The 20,744-nt window shown below is 39.9% G+C and overlaps 1 protein-coding gene across 5 annotated transcripts in view; it reads left to right on the top strand.

Annotated features, from left to right (window-relative positions):
• sptbn2 (spectrin, beta, non-erythrocytic 2) overlaps positions 1-20,744 on the top strand; it is a 50,483-nt gene that overhangs the window by 13,155 nt on the left and 16,584 nt on the right. For 3 of the 5 annotated variants that reach the window (XM_070983874.1, XM_070983875.1, XM_070983877.1), the window contains exons 3-11: positions 16,849-17,000; positions 17,266-17,439; positions 17,800-17,891; positions 18,071-18,151; positions 19,299-19,414; positions 19,718-19,830; positions 19,938-20,125; positions 20,215-20,332; positions 20,561-20,719. In XM_070983874.1, the coding sequence (XP_070839975.1) occupies positions 16,849-17,000; positions 17,266-17,439; positions 17,800-17,891; positions 18,071-18,151; positions 19,299-19,414; positions 19,718-19,830; positions 19,938-20,125; positions 20,215-20,332; positions 20,561-20,719 (1,193 nt within the window). Of the gene's footprint in view, positions 1-5,222; positions 5,431-16,848; positions 17,001-17,265; positions 17,440-17,799; positions 17,892-18,070; positions 18,152-19,298; positions 19,415-19,717; positions 19,831-19,937; positions 20,126-20,214; positions 20,333-20,560; positions 20,720-20,744 lie in introns of those variants that run through there. The other 2 variants (XM_070983876.1, XM_070983878.1) reach the window with 1 other exon arrangement.

Consider the following 20,744-nt stretch of genomic DNA (forward strand, 5'->3'; position numbering starts at 1 on the left):
GATTGTAAATCTGTTTATTTTTTCATAGCTTTGGTACTTTCGATGCTATTGAATGTATGATTATAGCCATTGTATGGTTTAAAACTTGTGTTATTGAAAACATGTAGAAGTATCGGTAGTTTTTACAAACTAATATAGTAGTATGTGTGTAGCAGTCTCCACCACAAAGTTACAGTGAGCTTCAAAATGAAAGATGCAAAATAGGCTTATTATCAAACCATTAGTTATAATTTATGGAAAAATTACACTGTAGGGTCCATTAAATCCCACTGTGCTGAACAGTACAATGATAATTCAAGTAATACAGTCAAAACACTTAAAAAGTACACTATCAAATACAAGCCACAGAAACAATCAGCAAAATTCAGTAATTGGTTTGGACTCCTTCAAACAAATGAATATTACTGTTCAAGAATACAGATTAAAATGTTAATTTTATGTTGTGTCAAATCGGCATGGTCTTACATTTAATGAAGATGACAGAATATAGTTGCTGCAGGGCCTGATTGGAATTTTTTTGGATTGCATTTTGGAGTATTGTAAAATTGTACTCTGAACTTTGTGGAAAATAAATAAATAAATAAATGTAGAACAAATGTTAAAAGTGCTGAAACAGTCATGTGTGAATAAAGGTAATCAGTAAAATGTAGTATTTGTAAATTTTTCTCTGTATTTTATCATTCTAAAAAAGAAATGGCATTAAACAGTGGATTCAGCTGTTTAGTAATGTCCAAAGCTTTCAGCTGTATGACAATAAAAAGCAGTCTTACTTTATGTTTTTCAGTCACATACTAACACACTTGTGTTAAACTTTAGTGAAAGCCTGTTTCTCACTTCGTAACCGAGTAACCTGTGTCCACAGCACTCAAACAGATCACCTATGGTTGTGAATTCTTTAGTAGATGATTAAACACACCCTTTTTCCCCCCAAATATAGTCACGAGATACAACATCCATGTCTTATATTTAGACCAATATGGTACTCTTTTTTTTCTTCTTCTTTTTTTTTGAATAGGCAACAGGAATTTGAGAAATAGATGGCATTTAGAGACAAAATCACAGACTTACAGCAAGTTGCACAAATCTAATTAGACTGTAGGATAAGGAATGAACTTTATTCTTTTCTGTCCCAACAGGCACAATTCTCTCTTTATAGGGCAAGACAGAAATACCTCCAAAAGGAGGGCAAAGCCGGGCAGTTGTGTAGTCAGTTCACCAAAGAGCAATAAGCAGTGATAGAATGAGGTGTGGTGAAAATCCTCATTGTAGCAACACTTAAACCATCTAAAGTTTTCATAAAAATGAATTATTTTCATGTCCTTTATATTTGAACCTATGCTGTGCCTAAGCAGGGGTCTTACTGAAAATGAATGAGGGCGCTGCATTTCTTGATGCAATGCCAACGTCCTTCTGAATGCAGCTTTATTCCCTCCCTTACTCCCTACCCGTGACAGCCTTGACATCCTTCCAAGCTTTGTCAGTGTATCTCTATCTGGGCAGCCTGTCCTGTTGGAGACTCCAACTAAAGTGACCCAGGTGAATATCCTGATGGCTCTATTAGTTGTTGTAGTACATTGTGTGTGTGTGTGTGTGTGTGTGTGTGTGTGTGTGTGTGTGTGTGTGTGTGTGTGTGTGTGTGTGTGTGTGTGTGTGTGTGTGTGTGTGTGTGTGTGTGTGTGTGTGTGTGTGTGTGTGTGTGTGTGTGTGTGTGTCTAACTACCTTGTACCTTCCTGGTTTCACACTCTACAGATACAATGTCAGTTGTTAATAATCAAAACAAGTTGCAGTATCATGAAGAACCCAGCAGAGGGGAGCAACAGGCAGGCACCAAGACACACCAACATGCATGTAGAAACACACGGAAACACACACAAGCAGCACAAACCACATGCTCTGATCTTTGAGCACTGCTGTAGTCAAAGTATTTCTGAAAGATAAACCCTCATTTCACTGACAAATACAGCCCCACTCATTTCCTCATGCCAACAGAAACACACTTTGTGTGTTGCCTGTATCAGTTTGTACTGTATTTAAAGATATTCTGTATCTTGCTGTCATAAAATTATGATGTGTGTGTGCGCACGCGCGTGTGTGCACGCATGTGCATGTGCGTGCATGTGCGTGTGTGCGTACGCACGCATGCCCTAGTGTGAATACCTGTGATCCCATCTCTGTTTGACAAGTGTGGGCTTGATGTGCACATTCTTCGACATGCTGTAGCAGCTATTTCCCCTTTGGCGCAGCTCTTGCCCACCTTTTACAACTTATCCCCAAATGTCAAGACCTTTTGCATCATGTAAGCTGCTGCTTACTTAGCTGCTCTCTTTCACAGTGTTTCTCAGTATAACTTTCTCTGCTTTTGTCTTTGTAATATGATCGCCTCATTTCCTGGTTCACACCTCTTCCACCCTTCCGGTGTATTGGAATCATTTCACTCCTGGTGTGACAGCAGTGTGGTGGTGTGCTGCCACTTGTTTCACTGTGTTAACATCATTGTAATTTGCATAAATAACCACTTATATACAGTTCTAAACTGTGTGAGTAGCCAGGCAAGCTGTACAAATTTGCTTTTTTGTAAGCAACGCCCTTTTTCACACTCAGTTACATGTATTTACTTGTGGAAGCTTCCACAGTAGGAAGGAGTGAAGCTTAGCATTTTGAAAAGCTTCCATATCCCTTTTATTAACACTATGTTAGCCTTCACAACATATCCACCTCATTCTAATATATATGACAAATCAGTGAACTATCACTCATTGAAGATGCTGAGACTAAGACTTGAGTGACTGTGGGACTCATGAGAAATCAATCCTGCTTGCTCTCTGGGGATTCCCCTTTAGATCAGATATTTACTGTCAGTATTTGGAATTTGGTCGCGCCCTCCCCCCTTTTTGGGTCCTTAGAAAAAGTTGTACTGTCAGGTGGATAAAATTTACATGCTCAACAGTAGATCTCTCCTGTCTTCCTCTGGCAGTGTTTTGTCCCTCTGCAGGTTCTATCTTTTCCTTTCTCATCTGTGTTCATTCCCCACATCAGACCACAATTCATTGTCATTAATCCCTGATTGGTCAATGTAGCTCCCACAGCTCCCTTTGGCAAACTTTCTCACTGTTTGTTTTCATATTTCACAAAATACAAAAAGTAACTATTAATCATAGCCTATGTTTATTTAGTAGTATAACCAAATAACCAAAGGGTTGTGTAGGAAGGAAATGGCCTTATACATAATATCTTAGGACACATATGCCAGAACCACAAACCTGCCATCACATCTGTCTCTCATATTGATTGAGATTATGATGTTTTATATATTCCCTATGAGATCTTAAATGTCCATTACTGATGTTTAACAGTTCTCTGCTCTTCATTTTTCTCTGCATGTGTCCATAGTATAGCCTCTGTTCCTCAGACGGAAGTGTGTTCTTTGGATCTCATTAGTCCAGTCCCCATCCATAAACACCCAGTCACAGAAGGCCCGAGGCATTTGGTCCTCTAATGAGACCCATCCAGATGCTCCCGCTCATCTGGACAAATGTAGATCAGAAACACAACCAGGCCTTTTTACCACTGCCTTACCAGACCAAAGAGCCATGCACTCATAAGAAAGGTCATGACCTTAGTCCTCACTGTGTTTACAGTCTTGTGTAATCTATGCGCACAGACACAGACACAGACACAGACACACACACACACACACACACACACACACACACACACACACACACACACACACACACACAGTCTTTTAGTACATCTGTGACTCTGCCTTACTGTTAATTAGCAGCTGCAAGAAAAAGTAAACCTACCATTCAATAAGTTATTCAACTTATTTCTAACGTTCTCTGGATCCATAATGTCCACGGACAGTAATGTTGGAGTGTATTACATAGATTTAAATAAATACTCCTTTATTACTGGTGCTGCATTATGGAGCACAGCCATGAAAATTATGTGCACATTTACTTTCTTGTGAACCTCAAGCATGCTCTAAAATGCAATAATTACTGTTTCTATGATATGATGGTCCTTTGTTCAGTGATGGAGGAAAATAATTATTTTGTAATTTTCAAATCCCCGCAGGTCCATTTTTCTCCAGTGTTTGCAAACAATCAATCAATGTGAGAGTGGGAAAAAAAGCCACGAAATTAAACATTTAAAAAGCCAATAAGAAACACTGTTTCCTTAACAAGTGGTGCCAGGCATCATTTCTATATTTGTCCCTAATCTAGTAAAACATAAAATGTGTTAATACAGTATAGTTCCATAATTGTTTTAGACAGGTAATGACCCACATCTACCACCACCCCCACCCTAACCATCTGCCTGACAAACAGACACACAAGTTCACAATTTCAAATCTTGTTCAGGCAGGAAAGAGCTTGTTGCGTTGCTGAGGCAGACTCAACAACTTCCTTCCTGTCTTAACTCTTTGTCATACGGCAGACCCCGTGAACAGAAGAAAGAGGATCAAATGTTGTCTTAGAGATTGATAGAAATAAGTAACCGCACAGCGAAACAACAGGATAAGAGGACGCGATCTGATGGGGACTTTCATGATATATGTTCTGAGCAGGCCACACCCCGGTGCTCCATGGAATTAAGGTGGAGTTGAATAATCCGCCTCAAGCTACACTGAGCAAGGAACTCTAATGGTTAAGTCCACCTCTATACCTCCTCCCTCCCCTCATCCTTCCACCATATTCTTCCTTTGTGCTCCTCCCTCAAACACACCTTATGCAAATGACACAATTTTCAGACAGCACAGCAGGCTTTGTTTACACAGCTATCCGACCACAGCCGGTTAGCCTGCTCTGCTGTGCTCTGCTCTAGCAAATGCGTGTTCAGAGTTTGGAGGGAAGGAGTAGCTAGTGTTCCTTCGCTAGAACCACGAGGGAGTGCAACCAAAGATTTTCACTTTGCTCAGAGGCCACAACTGTGGTGAAATTCTTCACAGGGGGAGGTGAAACAAGAGAACATTTTGTTCTTCAGTTTTGTTTGAAATGATTCTTTGAAAAAATCCACCCGTGCAGTCACTGCTGTGTTTTCATTGGACAAGGTGGGACATACAGTAGATGAAGAAGAGAACAGGCGGCAGCATTTTCAAGCTTGTGCTCTGTCTTACTGAGGCCCAACATTGAGGGAATATAGAAGAGGAGAATAAACTAAGGCATTTTGGATATACAAAACTTTTTTTTTTTATCTTCTGGAAAACCCTCCAAAGGATTCAGTACATTTTTAGTGCCCCTGCTGTGCTATGCAGGAGAACTCCTGTTCACTCTGTTTCTGAAAGGAATATTTAGGAGAGAGAATACGAAGAATGGCCATGGAGTGGGACCACAGGGACAGAGAGCCCTGTCTATCCCCAGCAGCATTTGTTAATCAGGTGCAGTACTCTAACATCCTGGAAGGACGTTTTAAACAGCTGCAAGGTAAGAGTCATACTGACCTGTCGATTTGGTTGAAAGGGAAATTCCGTTTTGAAGTTTTGAAATTTCTAATATACATTTATCCAATGATTTGTTGTGTAAAATGTATTGGTTGAGGCTATCTAAGCCATTATATTTGAATATGCAGTTGCTGTTGATGTCATAGGATATAGTCTGAAGCTCTTTGGTGTATGGCTTACGGCAGCAGTTGTTAATGTTAAAAGTTATTGATAAGACTGTTGAAACAGAGTTTGTTGAAACAGGACATATCAAGTACAACTGGACTATTTGGCTGTTGCTGTTGCTAGTAGTTGTGCAGCAGGTGCTTTGGGTTGTAAATGAGTGCCCAAATAGCTCAGCATTTTTTGGCCCACGCAATTACCTGTGACAGGTTGAAGATACTGTCTCTTAATGCTTAATGTGGAGACAATCGTTGGGAGCCATAGTAGACAGTGCAGTAGGCTTCAGCTCAGCTCTAAAGCAGGCAGGCAGTCTGGCACCTGATCACTGGGCCACCTGTCCTTTCTTATCTTATTACAATGCACGGCTCTGTCTCTGGCTAAAGCCTGTGAGGTCTGTGAGGTCCTGCAAACAGAAATCACAAAGGCCATTGGTTGGCACATAGGAGTAGGAAATCACAATGATGTGGTAACTCAAGTGCGCCCCCCGCCCCCCCCCCCAAAAAAAATAAAATAAAATAAAATAAATAAAATAAAATAAAATAAAATAAATAAGAGGCAACAAAAAAAAAACTGAAACTGAAATGATTCATTTTAAGAGAATCCTTTAACTCCCAAAAAGCTGTCAGCTCTTTAACTAACATCTGTAAATGCTTGTGTCAAATGGCAGGAAAAAAACTAAAAAAAGCAAACAATCAAACAAATCTTCTCCTTTGTAATGTGGACAATTCTTTTTTCTCAAAGTTTTTGCTTGATCATAATGTGTACCCCTAAGAATTCCTGTATTATCATGTGGCTCATTCTTGTGAGCTTTAGACCCCTTGGTCATTGGCCCTGAGATCAAGTATTTGTAGTAGCTGCATGTGCATGTGAAACTAGCATGCCAGTCAGAGGTGTGCATGAAGATTGCAACGTTTTGTGAGCTTCCGGGCCCTCCCTGGTTGCTGTCTAGATAGAATAGAGAACTGTGTAAGAGGTTACTTGAGAGGCACTCTACACTGTGGATGAATGACATTCTTGTAGTAGACCAACAACATTTTCCCACCCATATTAAGCTATATCTTCATTGCCATGTATTACCTTGTGTGTATATGTATGTGAAATGATGCCTGAATAAAAAATGTCCTCACCTCCACGCTGATAGCACCAATCCTCCTGACTAGAGATAAGGTCCACGGAGTAGATAGTATCTTTTACTTTCAAAGATTGTACAAGATCTACAACATCGTCAAATTCAACCATGCAGCCTCATGCACAAAGAGGCTACATACCTACATATCTTTCTCAAGTTGTCAGGCAAGAAAACCTTTAACCCACTGTGTAATATTGAGGGTCAGGGATCAGTTACTGAAATTGTGCTGACAGAATTTATCACACTTCCCCACAACAAGAATATTGTGAAATGAATTCAAACTGGAACTCTGTTTTTGAATTTGTAGGTTGGAGAAAAAAAGATAAACACATGTACTGCATGTGTCATATATTTACTTCAATTCTTATGTTCTTTGTTGGTCATCTCTGCATGATTATGTTCTGGATTAAGTTTGCTGTAAATATACTCACATGCACACATTCTCAGACGCACAAACACATCTTGGCAACACCCACTTGTATTTCCAGTTTGACTACCCTTGAGGCTCATTCCTTGTGTCACTCCCTCACCCTCCCTCTCTCCCTGTTAGACCATAATGTCTGCTGGAATAATGAAGTCAGTGATGTGCACGCGCATAGTTTTGGTGACATTTTGTTACCTCTTACCCACAAAATAGAAACATTGTTTTGTATTGTTTGCATTCATTTGGAAAATATTTGTCACCTTCATACATGCAGTTTGTACAAGGTCAGAGGTTACCAACTTTTATTTTTGCCCCAATTTTGCCCAAATCATAATATTTTTACATGTAGGTTTTAACACCTGAACAAAGGGACTACAAAGTATGTATCTTGGTCATTTGTTGTGGCTGGAAATTGGCAAAGTTCCCATACCAGTCATGAAAGCACTGAACACATCTAGCATTATCTCACTCAGAAGTAAATGATACTGTATCTAACTGGTGAAGAATCAACTGAGTAACTAAATAACTATTGCCAAAGGACACAGGTTTAATGAAACACTGGACCACATGGTTAGATTGAAGTGAGAGGAAAAGTCCATCTTAGTGCCATGGAACAACCTTTATTGACATATGGAGGGGCAGTTTTTTAATAGCTGTTCTTTTTTGGCCCACCCTCACATCCTACTTTAACCCATTAAATCATTCATGAGTGGTTAAGAGAATATACAGCTTATTTCAAACTATGGCATTTTCGTGTAGCCCAAATCACATTGCTATATGCACATTGTTATGCAATTTTGCTGTGTCTCCTATGTGTAAAATCCTGCAGAGAGGCACGGTGTGAAAGTTCATATTGCGTTATACTTCCAGTTACTGACCTTGCTGCTGCTATTGGTTTGATGTCCCAGTTCAGAGATAAATAGACTGTGTTAGGTCAGCTAGGATGTTTTTTGGCTTTCAAGGCCTTTTAAAACATTCACAAACACAGAAAAAGTGAAAAGATTTCCAAATGGAGTCTGCAGTTGAATGTTTTTTGTACTCAATAGAGTGACACACACTGTAGTGTCTAGTTGTGTCAGTCTACCTCTATAATCTTTTTTTTCCTTGGGTAATTTAGTCCTGACATTTTGGTCTGTAAAGTGAAATCTCAACAAAAAAGTCTGAATACTTATCTATCTTGGTCAGAACCATTTTTATTCTTATACTTAAGCATTTCAGCTGATACTGGAAGAGAGCAATGCCGTGTTTTGGGTCTCAAGTTTCAAGTCTGGTAGCACACTATGAACTGAATGTTGCAACTTAATATTTCAAACACTCTTAGTGAAAGCTCTTATGCTGGTGGCCTCCAGCTGTATCTCAGAGTCACATTACCGTGGTGAAGGTTCACTATTTAACAAACAAACGGCAGAGGGCAAACAAAAAACGCCTTTTTGTTTGTACAGTTTTACTAATATTGACAGTTTCCTAAATGGTAGGGTAACAAGAAAGTGCCATTTTGGAGACTTTAGGACAGCTAGTGCGTTGTTGATATTTCACACTCTTGTTGTGTTCAGATGTTATGGCTGAGAGGTGCCTGTTTCTGTCTCATTTCTCATGGGATTGGCCTTGCCAACACCCCCTCCTCCCACCATCATCTTCCCCATTATCAGCCATAGCTGCAGATGGCATAGAAGTGCATGACCTGAAGGGCATGTTCAGTACCTTCACTGCTTTCACAAAACGACAGAGAACAGCACTGTAAGAGAGGTCTCCACCTTATTCACCCTGTCAGTTTTTGTCATTGTATGAACAAAGTTGTTAGAGTTGGGCAAAACACACTGCCTGTCTATAATTGTAACCTCAAACTGTTAAAAGTGTAAAAATAACTTGTGCTACATGTGGCAAGGCGGTGGTTTTACCACAACCTTACTTTCAAAGTCGTAGGCAAAGGAAGGGTAGTTCTGCTTTTGCAGGAAGACAACTGTCAAAGCATGCGCCATTGTGCTTTGTGTTGCACACAAATTACTTCACTGTCGAATTTGGATGATATGCAGGAATGCCTTTTACAACTCTTTAGACATGTATCATCAATGCCAATGTGTAACACTGATGGTCAAATTTGTATTTCTTAGAGAAATATATAAAGTAAGATTGAAATATTAATTTACACTCCAATTTGCTCAAACAGTGACAAATATGTACAGTATAACATCCTGTAGCTAGTAAATAGCATTTTTTTTTTTACATCATGCATTACTTTTCTCCTGTGTTGCCGAAACATTACTTGCAAATACCAACTACTCATATAACTGGTACTCTCAGTTTTCTGGCATCTATGAAGTATCACACACCACAGCTATAGTTGACGCTCAGCTCAAACCTCACATTGTTGTCAATGAAGACTGTCAAACCACGAACCACAAAGCTAATAAGCTGCTTTTGTCCTTCTGATTTTTTTTTTGGTCACTACTGTATGTGATTCTTTCATCTTGAAGACAAATAACAGACTAAAATTTGGCCCTTTGATGGGTGCCTTGGGTCTACTCTGTAATCTCAGACAGCAAAAACAGTAGGAAATCAATGGTTGAGATGCTGATTGTTGGGCGTGATTTTGTTTTATTTTTTTGTTTCAGAGTTGGAAGAATTCTGGTCAACTATAGGACTAGGATGGAATTTTTTGTCTGATTATTAGCATTACAAACAACAAATGCTGTGTCCTTTATGTAGGTCATTCTCAGATAAAATCAATGTAAAAAATGTAAATCTTTGAATAGCTAAATAAGCCAAGCCAAGCTAAATAAGAACAGAGCTGCCTCCCACTGACAAGCTTTCTCTTTACCCTTTGGCACAATACCATAATCTTGTCTTTGTGGGAATGTCCAAGAGAAGGTCATTAAAGCAGATTAAAGCAGACAGATTGATGGAAGTAGTTTACTCATTCTTTCTCAGGACAGGGTGACCAGAGGCACTTATTATGCAAGGGCGGCTGAGGGACAGGATGTCAAGAGTGTACGGAGTTGAGGGCATTTCAACCCAGGTGGGAAGTGAACTAGGAATGCTAGGGAGGAAGACATGACCCAGCCAGGACATGAAACAAGATGAAATTTTTAGCAGCACTTAATGATTACCAACATGTGCTGAGGCCAGAACTATTTCTTTTTTTCTAGAATTCCTCTGCAAGCTTCTTACAGGTTTGGGAATCAGGAAATATTCACAAGACTGTAATCCAGCATGTTTTGACAGTAAATGGTCAGGGGAAAAAAGTGGATAAAATCTGCAACATTCAGCTGTTGTTATTGTGTGAAGTGCTTACTATGGTAAGCTATTTAAGGATGGATTCACTCTGTGTCCTCTGTGCTGAAGTCACGCCACTGTGAGCCAAAGTGCAGTGTCATGCAACACAGCGGAGGGATGCAGGATTCATTGAGAAGACAGTGAGCAACATAGGGAGCAACAAAGTGGTGTTCATCGATCTTTGTCGTCCCTGAGATCTGTGCAACAATTTGATACCTCTGTGTTGAGTCCTAGCTCCATCCACCTTCTGACAATGTCAACTGTTTCTAACATTTTACGTTTGTACTGTACTGAGGGGTTAATGAGTGATCAAGAAGATTGGACATCAGTGACACATGGTATCCATGCTGAAAGCTAGAACAAAAAAAGGTTAACTGACAAATATGGCTAGGCATCTTTTTGGCCGAAACTAAATTTAACTAACTAAACTAATCACACTGCGTGCTAGCAGGACACCTTTCACTCAAACAAGGTTCTGCCTCAGTTACATTGCACAATGTCTGACATGTAGTTAATCAAAGTCTGGTGTTGTTTTTTTTATTTTTTTTATTGTAAGATATTTTTGATGGCACAGAGTTTGAATGCATTTGCAGATTAAAATAAAATAGATTGAATTAGTTCAAATTCTTTTTTTAAATTTTGTTCAGCATATCTCTTTTTCTGGAAATTCCTGGCTAAATCCTGACCACTGAACTTGAGTGAGCACATTGTATCCTGGGACATGAAAAATAGGAAATCATTTCAGTTAGGACTTTGTCTTGAACTGCACATGTATTCTTCTAGTCTGGGGATGTGAGCTTGTTTTCTTTCATACATGTGCCTGGCCTTTCGTCCAGTGATTCATCGTTGTGTTGCATATGTCTCCATTTTATCAGTAAACATGATCCTTGCCACAATGAGCCACACAGACAGGATTAAGTTTGGCGGCATATTTGCTCAGATTACCTGTAGATAATCATCGTTATCAACAGTGTGCAAGTTTGTTTGGGGGTTAAACAGGAAAACAACAGCGAGCTAAACTCCAGTAGCTTCACCAGTAAAGAGGGCACTGGCTGGGCCACTCTACTTCCCCGCCCTGACATATACTTAAAGCTTACTACCAGAGACAAACATGTTCAAAGTGACTGGACATGCCCAAATATGCGTTTGAAGCACTTGATGATGCCTGTAACCACTAGTTCTAATCTGCCATTAGTAAGCAAAGGACAGAAACACAGCATAAAAGATTCTTATTACTTGTTTTTCTAGCATGCACACAAACAGGTTTAAAGAAGGATGGGTAGGGCTCCAGGATAGTCAGGGGAGTTTTAAAACAATTCTGAAAGCTCACTTCTGTGAAATTTAAGTAAGAATATATTTGATTCCAGTCCCAGATGGATTTTTGAAGCATATGCTGTAAATTTAGTGCTGGATTTCAGTTTTAACATTTTAGCATGTTTTGATTGTAGAAAAAATATCTCTCAAAGGTATAAAGTAGTTGATCGAATCCACATCAGAGATAGTGTATACTTGTCAGAGCAGCTAATACCTATTTTGAGCTGGATTACAGGCATGTCAGCTTAAGTATATAAGGCAATTTTATCACATCTTGCAGCTCCTGGCGTTGGCATGTTGCATTTTAGTGTGGAGGAACGGTTCTTTTGAGTTGTCATTGTCAAGTCATTTTAGTTGGATTTTTTTTTGTCAAAATAGCTAAGATTATGCATGACTTAGTAAGATTAGCTAGTAATTCTGAGGCTTGCTTCCCAAAGTTCATATTTTCCACTTCTCTCTCATCTATTATATAATTGTGCAACAATGTTGGCAGGCTCTGCAGGTGTTTTGTGTGATGTGCGACTTAAGACATTTGACAACACAGAGGAGGCCTGGTTTCCCTTATCTTTTCTCACTTTCAGCCAGCAGGGTACTTTGTTTAAAATAAACAAGCTTCCTGTTGCAGACCCTGAGCATTCTTAGTATAAAATAATAAACCATTTAGACATGGATTTACAAATGTTACAGTTGACTTATCCTCCCATGCACTAACAGCACTATCCATAAATGTCACATTGTTAGAGAAAACAGATGCACCAGTTTTGCCCTTATCTACTGGAGCCGCAACTGATGACAGGTTTGTGTTTGCTTGCCATAATGAGCAAACACGTCAGAGACTGATGTCTGTGTTTGTCTGTCTTGTGTTCTTGTTCAGTAGCCTTGTTATTAGCAGCACAGCACCAGCAGGGCAGTAGCATTTCTTCTTTAGGACTATAGTCGCTGCCCCACTGCCCCCTCCTTAGTGCTGGGTGCTGTCACAACATGACCAAGCTTCAGGAGGAATGTAGGCTCCTCCACTGTACCTCACTGGGCACAGTAACACACCTCAGCTGGCTCATTGAACAGCTTCAAATCACAGTGGTCCTTCTTAATAATGGAATAATCTGTTAGTGTAGTACATGTGAAAGATGGATTTAGTGAGAGTCAGTTCTTGAAAGAAATGACAATGGGATAAAATGGTAAGGGCTAAAAACTCAACCCCGCAATAACCAGGACACCTTATTACAATATGTAGAGAACCAACCAGGTCTAAAGTAAAGCAGATCTTTTTGAGCAATGGCAGCTGTTTGAGTGTTATGCCATAACACTCTCTTGTTTGTCTGATATTCCTGAGTTTTGGAAGCCAGGAAAAAAAAAAAACACATCCAGGAGACAAGAGGGCTGATAGCTGTGTTAGCAAAGAAACACCTGTGTCTACCTCCACTCCAGCCCTCCAAATATGCTATATATGATGACTATAGTCAGCCCTGCTTTGAATTAAAATATCTCTGTCGCCACCTATCTTATAAATGTGTCCATAATTAAAACTTCAATTATGTATCTGTGATGAATCTGGAGATTTGAAATACATTGTTGGTGCCTTTTTTATAAAATGGGTTCATTCATGTGTACATGTATTTTTGCACGTACTCCCTGTAATTTAACCCTAACCCTTCACGTTCAACTCCATAGTTAGGGTATTCAGATGCTAATCTCTGTAAGACCAACGTATCCATCTCATGGTGCTGTGTGTGATGTATAGGTTTATCTGCTATTGAAATCTTTGTCTATAACAGGCGTGCGCTCTGTAATTGTTACCAAGCCCTTGGGCAAGAAAAGAGCATGGTAGGACAGGATGAGACATCATCAGTGAATGATACTTTACAGTTGCACTTGCTGAACACAATTCTCATGTTTCTTCTGCAGTCTTGTGTGAAATACATGTATTTTATTAGAATTTTTATTTTCAAATAATTGGTTGTCCATCAGATCATTGACAGCCAAACAACTTCATACTAAATAACGGAATATAGTCTAATATAGTTTCTTCTGTTGCCAGGCCAGTGTTCATTGGCAGATGGCGCTGTCAGGTGAACAGCAAGTGAAGCAAGAAGGGCAATTCACAGTACATCAGCTTTTTATCACTGAGCTTGGATCACAGCTAACATTTTAGTGTTTTTTGTTTTGTTTTTTTTGACGGTGTAGCAATTCCTATGGTTTTTATTTCAAGGATATGAAATGACCACTACACACTGAAGTGTGAGTCTCAGTGGGGAAAGCATGAGGCTTGACAGATGTGGCCTTTTGCAGTCAAAAGAAATTTGTATTTACACCACCCTGATACTCATGGCATGCATACACATCCTTGGGGTTTCACAGAGTAGCTGACTAGTCAACTGTCAACGTCGCTTGTCAACACAATGCAACGTTGTAGACTAAACATTCATCTGTGGTTGTAGCACGATCACGATGCAGTAATAAAACAGCGGCAGTGCATTCACATCAGATGTACAGCTGGGGATGCTGTGGATAGTTGTTGACAAGCCAAAGCTGTCATGCGTGATTGTAACTCCGTGCAGTGTGGGGTGCTAAAGCGGCAGACATGCAGCAAGAACGAGAGGCTGAAAGAAACATGATTGTACACCCCAATGCTCAACTACAATCAACAGCATAGAAATACTTAACCGGGTGAGACAGATTTGTTAACCAAAACAATTTTTTCTGTGTTATGCCATGTTAAATAAATGTCTGTAAAGATTCTCATTCATCCATGTCATGGTACTTCTAAGTGCTTTAAAAGGCAACAGGACTTTTTGAGGTTCTAGAAGATGTTTTGCTTCTTTACTTCTAATTGACTGGTGGGGAGTCCCAGGCATGCCAAGAGGATAAATGCCTGAGACTCCCCACCAGTCAGTTAGAACTAAAGCCTCTTGGATGAGAAGTGAAATGTCTTCAAGAACCTCTAGCAAGTCCAGTTGCCTTATAAAGAACTGAGAAACATGTTAAATAAACAGAGTTAAAAAAGAGTCCAGTTATCCCTGCAAGGAAGCAGTCACGTTGTTACTGCAGTCAAACTCTCTCAAGTTCAGACAAGATTGCTCAGGGTTTAATCCAATCAGATTGTGTCTCATTTGTAAACAGCTTCTCAGAGCCAATTGAGGACTCTGCTATTTCACCTATCCCCAGGTTGGTCCCGCTCTCTGATTAACTCTTTAATGGTTGTATTTGAGACCTTTTTGACATGAATCATTTTTAGTGAAAGAGAAGTGAAGAAGAATATGATATATCTCCTGGGACTAGTTGACCAGTAGGAGTGGTTGATGACTAGTAGAAACCTGCTCATTAAAATATCACATTACAAGGCCAGAGGTCACAGCAGTAGGGGATTGAGCATTTTAATCAAAAATAAAAAATTAGCTGTGCCAGTCTTTAACTTTTGTTTTAGAAAATTAATAGCAGATTGCTTTCAGTTTGCTGCTTAATTACAACATCAACAGACGATATTTCAAAAGAGGTCCTTTTGTAGTAGAATATAGATACAGAGGAAGCACCTTCAGCTTGGGTCAAGCGTTACATCTTGTGGTATATTACTCCACCCTAAAGTCTTATGTGAAATTACAAAACCTGTTCTTTTTTTAGCTGACAGTTGGTACTTTAATTGCACAACATTCTGTGGTTGTTTTATTATTCATTTATTAATCAAAGACTTACTGAACTAAACAGAGCAACTCAGTAATACAATCTGTGCCACTAACAGCTTTATTTGTATGATACTTAATCAATTTCAATTACTCTCTCTCATTCCTACTATATTAAACTTTATGATCTTCACATTCTCCCACTGTATTCATGAAATGCCTGGATATCCCGGCCTTGCCTTTGGAAGTCTCAGCTTTGGATAGTGTTATATTTGAATGTCACAGTAGCATGCAGTTGCAAGCCTCACCTTCTGCATGAATATTTTTTGAGAAATGTGTGTGAGTTTTAGGAGTAATTGAATTTGTGGATTCTTTGAGTACATTTTTTGAAAGCAAATGATTTTGTCTTGGTGTTGACTGCATTGTAGCACTTGATGAGCTAACGTTAGCACCAACAAAGTTATATAAAAATGTAAAGGGTGACCTACCTTTGATTCGGTTTTGGTGTTACATCTCAAGCACATAAGATATAGTTTAGGGATTTATGTTGTCATACTAAGCTGCTTTGAAGTGCGGTGTTGAAAGGTGTGGCATATTGCATCTTTGTGCAGGATACAGTCACCATCATCAATCATTTTATCATATCAAGGTATGTGAGATGAGCACTTAAAATGCAGCATTACTCAAGCTGTGGCTATTTGTATTTTGTTAAATGAGGAATATGAAAATATGAAATCTCCACTGTTTTGCATTGTTTTGAGACAGACATTTATATTCACCACCATACTTCATTTCATGCTGCTGTAAAGGCTTTGTTTTGTTTAACTCATTATTGCAGAGTTGCTCCTATGAGCTATTTTCTGCCTTCCTCAGTGTGTGGGCTTGATCTATGTGCACTGCATTAAGTGCAATGCTGGAATGGTGTTTTTAAAAGGCAGGGAGACCTTGTGTCCTAGAAATGAGGTCACCTTGTTAGGTGGCGGAGCAGGATTAGCTTCTTACTCCCCCGGTCCATATGTCTGAGCTGCTGTTACAGCTTAATTTATTGTGATTCTTTTTTTAGTCCTGTTCCAATGAAGAAAGCAAAAATACTCAGTCATTATCTTTATGTGCAATTTTGCATTGTCACAATCTCTTTTAATCTCACATCATTGGAATAATTAGCAATGCAGACATGAGCAGTGCCAACAGTAAACTTCGAGCTGAAGAGTGAAAAGCTCTCACTAAGCTGTCAATACAGTGATCCTAGAGACTTAATGGTGTATCTTCTCTGTGAAAGAGCTCAGGTCCTTATGATTTTCTGTCAGTGATAAAAGTTGTTGATTATATTTGTGTTTGTTTAGAGGAAAATTGATTTCTTGTAAATATTTATTTTCTTGACAGTAACGGTACTGAAGCCAGTGACATCTCAGTCAGTAGACTCAGTTGTAACCTTGGTGTAATGCGACTTCAGCCCCTCTCTCCCTGTTGTGTCCTTTGCAGATGAGCGTGAAGCAGTACAGAAGAAGACCTTCACCAAATGGGTAAACTCTCACTTAGGCCGAGTGACATGTCGCATCGGTGACTTGTACACTGACCTGCGCGATGGCCGCATGCTTATCCGCCTTCTGGAAGTGCTCTCAGGAGAACAGCTGGTCAGTATCACACAGAAAGCACCCTTCTCTGTCCTAACCATGACTCAGGCCCTCGGCATGACCCTCAGCCTGCACCACGAGCCAGGAGGGAAGGGGAAGTCATGCTCTTAATTTCTACTTTCTTTCAGTGGGATTCACTTCACCTGCTTCAATTCATTTTTTCTCTTTTTAACTTTCTGCCAGCCTTTTCCTCATGTGTCTTGTGATCACATCATTTGAGTGGTTACAACATATATCTTCTTTCCTTTTCCTCTGCCCCTCACAGCCAAAGCCCACTAAGGGCCGCATGCGTATCCACTGCCTGGAGAATGTTGACAAAGCCCTGCAGTTTCTTAAGGAGCAAAAAGTCCATCTAGAAAACATGGGCTCACATGACATTGTGGATGGGAATCACCGTCTCACACTGGGTCTCATCTGGACCATCATCCTTCGTTTCCAGGTAACATCTAGAGTGTCTTTGTGGAGCTCTGCTCATACTCTGTCTGTGCAGCTGCCATGTTGCTTAACATCTATCAGAGAGTGATTTTGGCTTTCGGACATCAGGCCTCTGCATGTAGCTTAGTCCATCCTCAGGCAATTTACAAAAAAAGGTAATAGAGGTTAATGCTGTTGCTATATGATTGACAATGTAAAACCTTTTGAACTCAGGGTCATTTTTTGTGGATATATAACCCTTCCTGAAATTTTGTATAATGTACCAACAGATACTAGATTATAGTGATAAAATTGCAGTGTCTAATCATCTAGGAATTCTTTCACATTATGTACAGTCATAACAAAATGAAATCTCTGCTGACAGATCCAGGACATCAGTGTGGAGACAGAAGACAACAAGGAGAAAAAATCAGCTAAAGATGCCCTGCTGCTTTGGTGCCAAATGAAAACTGCTGGGTGAGAAAGGAGCAGGCGAGCAGAGACAGAGGGAGAGCTTAATCACACAGGATAAACACTGTTAATATGTTGAAGATGTATTTAACCGTTTATGCTATTTGTGGCTTTACTTAAGCAGTTACTGATGACACTTGCCTTGTTCAGTTAATTATTAATGACTTCTGATCTGGCCTCTGCAGATACCCCAATGTCAACATCCACAACTTCACGACCAGCTGGAGAGATGGTCTGGCGTTCAATGCCATTGTGCACAAACACAGGTCATTGACTTTTTCCTGTATTTGATGTGACCTATTACAATAAAATTGGCACCTGTTAGGCATATGTTTGCATATAATTCATTTTAACAGGTTTTTTCTTGTAAGTGAGGAGTTTATGCACTGTAAATCAAAAAGGTGTCCAGTATTGTCACCATGTCTTTTATTTGTCTTTGCCTACCTGTCACATTACCATCACACTTCTCTGAGGTGTTTTTATCCCCATTTTCTATGTAGGTCTCCTCCTACTCCCAGCATTCAAACAGTCTGCAGTATGGCTAAAAGGATGAAAATAAAATAGGGAGTAAGATGACCTAGATCACAGAAATAATAACCCACTTATTTTCTATCAGGAGCCACGCTTAGCAACTCACTTGCACACCCTGCTGGTTATAGTGCCATCAATATCTTGTGTTAAAATTCATCTGTGAACTGAAAGTCAAAGGTGCAGCCTAAACTCCTGAGTCAAATAGACCACAGAGTATTTTTCAGAAAGCCGAAGTGAATGCTAACAATGCTTTCCTTCAAGTTACTGAACTGTAGGATATTCATGTTACCTATGACATTGTTATTTACATGATCAGGCCACTTTTCTAACTACAGAAGAGGCACCATAGCACGCAATTACAATATGCATGCAATGTATATTTTTTACAATATCTATCCCCTCTCCATTGCCCAAGTATGTGCACTGTAATTGATTGACCCTTAGTGAGGAAATAGACATTTTTGTCCTTATTCCCATATTTTAGGAATCCTAAATCATGCTCATTGACCATTAAAGTTTTAATGATATATAGGTCACCCAGACCAGTTTTACACCCCTGTAATGCCTAAGTAAGCTCAAAATGAAAAACATGGTTCATGCTAGAATAAGCAATAATTGGCAGGACCACCTTGCCTAATCCACAGATTAAAAGCCTGTTTGTGAGCAGATGACTATACTTAAATCCAGTGGATTATTTAATCCACCCTGGTCTGTAAACACAGACACATATTTTATTTTTGTGAGTGCAACATATTTTTTCCTCTGTTTCACTGGAAGGTGATGCTGTATGTCAGCCTGAATGATACTGCCATTTGCTTGCACACTGTTGTCCTCTGTACTCATGTTCTTATTAAAGCCCAAATTTTCCCCCGGCATCTGCAGACCTGACCTGATTGAGTTTGACAACCTGAAGAGGTCCAATGCTCACTACAATCTCCAGAATGCTTTCAATGTGGCTGAGAAGGAACTGGGGCTTACCAAGCTGCTGGACCCCGAAGGTCAGTGGGTAAAGCCTCCACAAAAACACAAAGCATTCCTGTAAGTCATACTGACAGCCCGACACTGTCCTCTAAGGCACTAAGGTGGCGTCTGTTGTCCAAAACAGCTTAATTTGTGTTAGACTATGGAGGATTACTGGTATTAATTATATCTCAGACACACTACATCACATGTCAGCTACACTGTCATGCAGTAGCATGTCCAAAGATGCATTTTGAAAGTCATGAAAGTCCTCATTCCGACTGTTTTGAGAGCTAAACCATATTGTTTGGCCATGGATCAAGTTGTCCTTTTTTTTCCAGATGTTAATGTTGATCAGCCTGATGAAAAGTCCATCATTACCTATGTGGCAACCTACTACCATTACTTCTCCAAGATGAAAGCCCTGGCAGTGGAGGGCAAACGAATTGGCAAGGTTAGCTGCGCGCGTGTGTGTGTGTGTGTACACGTGTATGCGTTCATGTGAGTCACTGAGCGTTTGCCCACCAATTACTTCGATTCACAGATCTGTCTCTGTTGCAGGTGCTGGACTATGCTATTGAGGCTGACCAGCTGATAGAGAAGTATGAGACCCTGGCTTCAGAGCTGCTGCAGTGGATTGAGCAGACTATAGTGACGCTCAATGATCGTCAGCTAGCTAACTCATTGAATGCTGTGCAGAACCAGCTGCAGGCCTTCAACTCCTACCGGACTGTGGAGAAACCTCCTAAGTGGGTATTAGAACATGTTTGTTATTCTTTAGGATCCAAAGTGTGAAGCTATACAGTATATTAAACAGAGCTGATGTCTGTCTTCACAGATTTACAGAGAAAGGAAACTTGGAGGTTCTCCTCTTTACTATCCAGAGCAAGATGAGAGCAAACAATCAGAAAGTCTACATGCCAAGAGAGGGCAAACTTATCTCTGACATCAATAAGGTAAATGGATTGCTCTAGAAAATGCTAGAGTGTAAAAGCCAAGTTTCACAGTGTGATGTAATCAGTATGTCAAATAAGCAGCTTGTTGCATGATTTGTTCACTTTACGCTTTTCTTAGACCATAGGATTATTAATGGGGTGATAGAAGATTCACCCCATCATGTATGCAGGGATGGTATTCTAGTTGCAGGATGTTACCAAATTCCTGTGTTTTCATTGGTGCGCCAGGCTTGGGAGCGACTGGAAAAAGCAGAGCATGAACGAGAGCTAGCACTGAGAAATGAGTTGATTCGCCAGGAGAAGCTGGAGATGCTCGCTGCACGTTTTGACCGCAAAGCGGCTATGAGGGAGACATGGTTGAGTGAAAACCAGAGGCTGGTGTCTCAGGTAATAAAAGAAAATTGGATTTAAT

Source organism: Chaetodon trifascialis, chromosome 16, assembly GCF_039877785.1.
Source record: "Chaetodon trifascialis isolate fChaTrf1 chromosome 16, fChaTrf1.hap1, whole genome shotgun sequence".
Lineage (NCBI taxonomy): Eukaryota > Metazoa > Chordata > Actinopteri > Chaetodontiformes > Chaetodontidae > Chaetodon > Chaetodon trifascialis.